This window comes from Mastomys coucha, unplaced genomic scaffold (genome assembly GCF_008632895.1).
Source record: "Mastomys coucha isolate ucsf_1 unplaced genomic scaffold, UCSF_Mcou_1 pScaffold16, whole genome shotgun sequence".
Lineage (NCBI taxonomy): Eukaryota > Metazoa > Chordata > Mammalia > Rodentia > Muridae > Mastomys > Mastomys coucha.
Genome location: NW_022196898.1, coordinates 37909668 through 37915362, shown reverse-complemented (window position 1 = coordinate 37915362; position 5695 = coordinate 37909668). Strand labels below are relative to the sequence as shown.

General features: G+C 38.7%; 1 protein-coding gene across 4 annotated transcripts in view; it reads right to left on the bottom strand.

Moving 5' to 3' along the window:
* The window catches only part of Ash1l (ASH1 like histone lysine methyltransferase), a 126688-nt gene that overhangs the window by 38339 nt on the left and 82654 nt on the right, over positions 1-5695 (bottom strand). For all 4 annotated transcript variants that reach the window (XM_031374437.1, XM_031374435.1, XM_031374436.1 and 1 more), the window contains 3 exons: positions 4393-4466; positions 2078-2123; positions 1859-1967 (listed from right to left, as the gene is read on the bottom strand). In XM_031374437.1, the coding sequence (XP_031230297.1) occupies positions 1859-1967; positions 2078-2123; positions 4393-4466 (229 nt within the window). The remainder of the gene's footprint in view (positions 1-1858; positions 1968-2077; positions 2124-4392; positions 4467-5695) is intronic.

Genomic DNA, 5695 nt, shown 5'->3' with positions numbered 1-5695 from the left:
GGTGCACAACTTTAATCCCAGCATTTGGGAGGAAGAGGCAGGAGGATCTGTGAGTTCGAGGCCAACTTTGTATGTACAGCAAATTCCAGGATAGCCAGGGCTACATAGAGAAACCCTGTCTCATAAAAACTAAACAACAACAACAAAAAAACCAAGACAGGCTAAAAGCTAAGACAAAAAGATTGTTTTGCATTTGAGGCCAGTTTGGGCACATAGTACTAGCTTAGACTGAGCTATAAGATAAGGTCCTGTCTCAAAAGTAAAAACAGAACATTTGTGAGTGAAAAGTCAGTACAAAAAAAAAAAATACTTATAATTGGGGCTAGAAAAAAATTCAGTCAATAGTTAAGAGCACTTGGTTGCTGCTCTTGCCAAGGACAGGGATTCAGTTCCTAGTACACACAGGAAGGCTAACAACTATCTGTAATTCAGCTCCAAGGGATGAAATGCCTTCTTCTGGTCTTTTTCTGTTCCTGCATACATGTGGTGTACATAAACACACACACAAACACACACATATTTAATTCTTTTCTAAAAACTTACTATCTATACCAACATTATTACCAATAATAAAACTATATTTATGTATAAAATATCTTCTATGCATTTACAGTAGTATAAGTCAGGAAAGATTCCCAACTGGCATGTTCAAACGAATTTCTGCAGTGGACAGGGCAACTAAGGACTTCAGAAGCAGTTACCTTTGGTGAAGATCATGATGTAAAGGATACTGGAAGTTCTGTTTTTTTGAGACAGGGATTAGCTATGTAGCCCCAGCTGGCCCAGAACTTACTTTGTAGAGCAGAGTAGCCTAAAATTTGTGTGGTTCCTGCTGTCTTAGCCCTTCCAGTGCTAAGATTATAGGTGTGTGATGTCACACTGGAATATTAAGTTCTTTTTTCTGTAAATTTATCTGCATTACTAAAACCCACAAATTCTATCTCTCGTCTTTCTCTTTCTATTAGGCATTTCCATTTTATGCCTGGTAGAGTATGCTTAAAATTTCAGCAATTGGGAGGCTAAGTGGGAAGAGCAGAGCTCTAAGACAACAGAAAACAAATAGATCCCACTAAAAATAGTCATTATGTCCAAGTGAGTTAATCCCACACGGACAATGTTTCTGTGACATTCTTACTCTCTCCTAGCATCAGTCACTGACCACATGCACACTTATACATGCTAACATTTTCTTAGCATAGTTTTCCTTGAAAATTGTGCCTTTCTTTTGGACTGTCCCTACCAAATGTTGAAAGCTAGGAAGGCACTTAACATTTTGCTTTTTTTTTTTTTGGTTTTTTGAGACAGGGTTTCTACGTATAGCTCTGGTTGGCCTCGAACTCAGAAATCTGCCTGTCTGTGCCTCCCAAGTGCTGGGATTAAAGGCATGTACAACCACTGCCTGGTCAATGCTTTGCTTATTAACTACTTGATGGTGGCATCTTTTATCCCAGGACTTGGAAGGGTAGAGACAGGCAGATCTCTCTTGAGTTTGAGGCCAACCTGGTCTATGAAGCAAGGTCCAGCACAGCTAGGGCTGGCACACAGAGCAATCATGTCTCAAGAAAGTAAACAAAAATCAACCAACAAAATAAAGAACAGAAAATATTTTGTATATTAATTAATAGATTACAACATCTCATTTCATCCTCAGAAACTTCCCCCAGGGAAGGTAGCACAAAATTAACCATCCCTACATTTCATCAATAGTAAGATTTTAAGTTTAGGCACACAAGATTCTTTCTGACACTGCTTTCAGTCTGTTAGTATCAGTGAACTACATGTAAAGAAGAAAGGAAAGGTCATATTGCACACATATACAGCCCTCAGAACTTAACTGTAGAGAAGTCAGTTACAGTACCTATTGAGGCAGTCATCCCCACAGCCCTTCCTGGTGTTGTCATCTGGCTTCTTACAATTACAGGTGGTAGCCTCATAACCAGAAAGAGGTTTGACATCAACGTAGACATCTAAGAAGACAGGAAATAATAGTTTTTGAACATACAGAATTATCTTTCAAGTGTCAAGACAGGAAGAATATTGATGTTTTGTAGGTGGAAAAAACATCTAAGTTACTCACTTGAACGGATTTTTTTATACAGGGGGACATCTGGCTTTTTGTATAGCTAGAAGAAAAAAATATTGATAAAACATTTCAAATGACACTGTGGCATCAATTCCTAAAAATACAGGAAGTGTCTTCTGTTTATACAGAAACATCTGTAGGATGCTGGGTATGATGGCTCCCTCTATAACCCTTGGGTAGGAGGACCACTGTGAGCTTAATTTAAGCTACACAGTAAATAATTCTGAGATTTTCTGAACTCATTATGAATGAGGAAAATACAGAATGATCTTTTTTATTTCCTCCCCATAAATAAAGGGTGACAGAGAATTAGAACTAATAAGCAAATAGTTTACAAAAAGTTACATAAACAATCTTTTGAGACACCATCTACAGCCTTGGATTGCCTGAAGTTCCCTATGTAAACTCTTGGCTCTTCTATGTCCCTAACAGAGTACTGGGATTAAGGTGTGTTTAATAACATCTGACTTACAGCAATGTACTTTCAATTTTTTTTCTTTAGCATGTTGCTGGATAACAATCGAAAAAAAGCACTCTGAAGACCAAAGCTATTATTCACTTGCATAACTTAAGATTCTACTTGCTCCTATGAAAAGAGAGGGAAGGGGTTGGGAGTAAAGATAATATAAAGTAAAGATAGAATGCATGTTCAAGCCTCAGCATAACCCCTCCCCCAAAGCACAAAACTGTGTAAACCCTAAACATGTGTAAGGTTTTGTTTATAGGGCAATTAAATGAAAATAGGAAGATTAACTGGCCTCTCAGCCAGTTAATTCCTAAAAATACAGGAATACACTTGTTGGCTGAGAATGTCTAGTCATCAAGCAGAATGTGTTGTTGGTGTTTATCTGCAATTCCAGCACCATGGAAATGAAAGCAGGAGGCTCAGAGGTGAAGGTCAGCTTTAGCCACATAGCAAGTTCAGTGCTAGCCTGGGTAATACAAAGAGCTCTAATGTTTGAATTAAGGTGTGTTGTGAAAGAAACAGCAATTTGAACTAAACTCCATCATTTAGTAATGTGTTACAATTTATTTCATCACTTTTTTTCAGTGCATGCTGAAAGCCCCATCTCCATAATCAAAAATGAGGAAAAAATCCTAAAAACCAAAAACAAAACAAAAAACCTGCCTAAAAACAAATTAAAACAAAAGCAATTCTTCCAAAGATAATAAAAACAGACACAAATATTCAATTTCTTCACGTAGGCTCAGGGTTTTCCATCTGCACACAGTTGCCAAAATAATGACTCTGAGACCTAATAATTTATAAATAAATGCATAGGCCATAAGCTTTGGCTCATTCCTACTAGCTCATAACTCTATTAGGTGAAGCCTAATCTATGTCTGCATAAGGCTAGTTACCTTTCCTCAGTTTCGTGTATCTGTCTTCCTCAGAGTCAGGGCTGAATCTCTCCATCTTGATTCTTTTCCAGATTCCTTTCTCTCTCTGCCGGATGTCCCACCCTCTATTTCCTGCCTCAGCTAATAGGCCATCAGCTTTTTATTGACAGGTGATACTTCTACACAGTACACAAGAGATTCTTTCTACATTTGAGACTTGTTGTTGCTTTCTAGTCTAAAAGGAGATACAATAATCCACCCTTTTAACCTTTCATCTCTATTCTCCTTCCCCCCTTCCCCATATTAATACTCTAAGAATTAAGAGACAATCAGAGAACAGGAGGCAGAGGAGACTGAACTGGTTTTGGTTTTCCAGAGTTAACTTTTGTTTGGAGACAGTGTTTTACTCTGTGGCACTAGCTGGCCTGGAACTCACAGAAACCTACTTGCCTCTGCCTACATAAGGAGCTGTCACCATCACACCCACCAAGATAACTTTTCACATTATTTTAGCTAAAGTCAAAAACCAAAAACCACCTGTTGTTTATTTCATTTGTATGAATACTTCCATCCCCCATTGATTATTCTAAAGATAGGGCCTAGAACCTTTAACTTAATTTAAGGCCTGAGGATTTTTTTTGAAAGTGTCGTTTACAGTTCATCTACATTCTCCTAAGACCTGCATGAAATAGAATTTGTACAGCACAAACTCTTTGCTAACAAAGCAATAAGAACAGAAGTTTGCCCATTGAAGCAGGAACATACTGTAATTCTGAAATGTGAGCAAATGCTTTGCACATTAAATATGTACATAAATTCATTTTCCTTAGTTTCTAACCTTTTATAAGGACAGTCCTCAATATATCCTAAGATTTCATCACAAGGAGTCAGAGGAAACAAACTTATTCTCCCTAATCCCTAACCCATATCACTTAAAAAGAAAACCTGGTAAAAGAGGCCCTATGTACCTGATTGTGTTTCCACTGCCAGAGGATGTCGTAGGGAAGCTGGAAGTCAATTCTCTTCTGTCTGAGATACTTTCCTGAAATTAAAAAACACTGTCAATTTCAACAACTATTCTGATATGCAGTCCATACAAAGAGAGCAAATATTCACACACAAAACATATTTTACATTTATAGTCATCTCTAGAAAAATCACATTAATGCTACAAAAAAAGGGATAAGGGCTGATGAGAAGGACAGGGATCAAGAGCTCTTGCTTCTCTTGTGGAGGACAGGATATCTGTCAGACCTGTTTCAGGGATCTGATGCCCTCTTCTGATCTCTGCAGGCAGTAGTATACCAGAATGCACATAACTCCTTGCAAGTAATACAGTAATATACATAATAACAACAAAAACCTAAAAATATTAAAGGGAGAGGGGTGTAGAAATCCAGGCTGGCTCATGGATAAAGTTATTTGCTATCAAGCTCGACTAACTGAATTCTATCCCTGGAGTAAACACGCTGGAAGAAAGGAGCTGGACTTCTACAATGGTTCTTTCATCTTAATGCGCCACTGTGAAACATATACTCCCACATACAAAATTAAATAATAAAAAAAATGAAAAGGGACATACTTGAATTTACATTACTGAAGAATACATGTCACCCATGAGATGGCTCAGCAGGTAAAACACCTCGACTCTGGTCCCCAAATTCATGGTGGAAAGAGAACCAGTTTCTGAACAATGGCCTCTGACACATTATATATACGAAAAGAGATGGCTCAGCACTTAAGACTGCATAGCAGTCTCTAAAGCACCTAAACTTGGATCTGAGCACTTACACAGGTGCCTCACAATTGTGCGTGATTACAGCTTCACAGGACCTGACATCCTTTTCTGGCTGCTGAACATGTAATATACTCACATATAGACACAAATACCCCCACTTTAGTCACAGCATTCAGGAGGCAGAGGTAGGGGCAGGCAGATCTCCTTGAGTTTGAGGCCAGCCTGGTGTACACAGTGAGATCCAGTACAGTTAGGGATACACAAAGGAGAGGAAAAAGTGCATAGAAATGGATTTAAGATGCTGTAACATTTTCCTGCACCTTGAACTACTACTTTCTTTTTTTCCTTCTTCCTTCCTCTTTTCTTTTCCTTTCTTTTACAGACAGTTTCTCTTGTGTAGTCCTGGCTGTCATGAAACTCACAGATCCTTTGCCTCTACCTCCTGAGTGCTGGGATTAAAGATGTGCTGCACCACCACTGCCGCCACCACCACCACTACCACTGCCACCACCGCCGCCGCCCACCACCTGTGC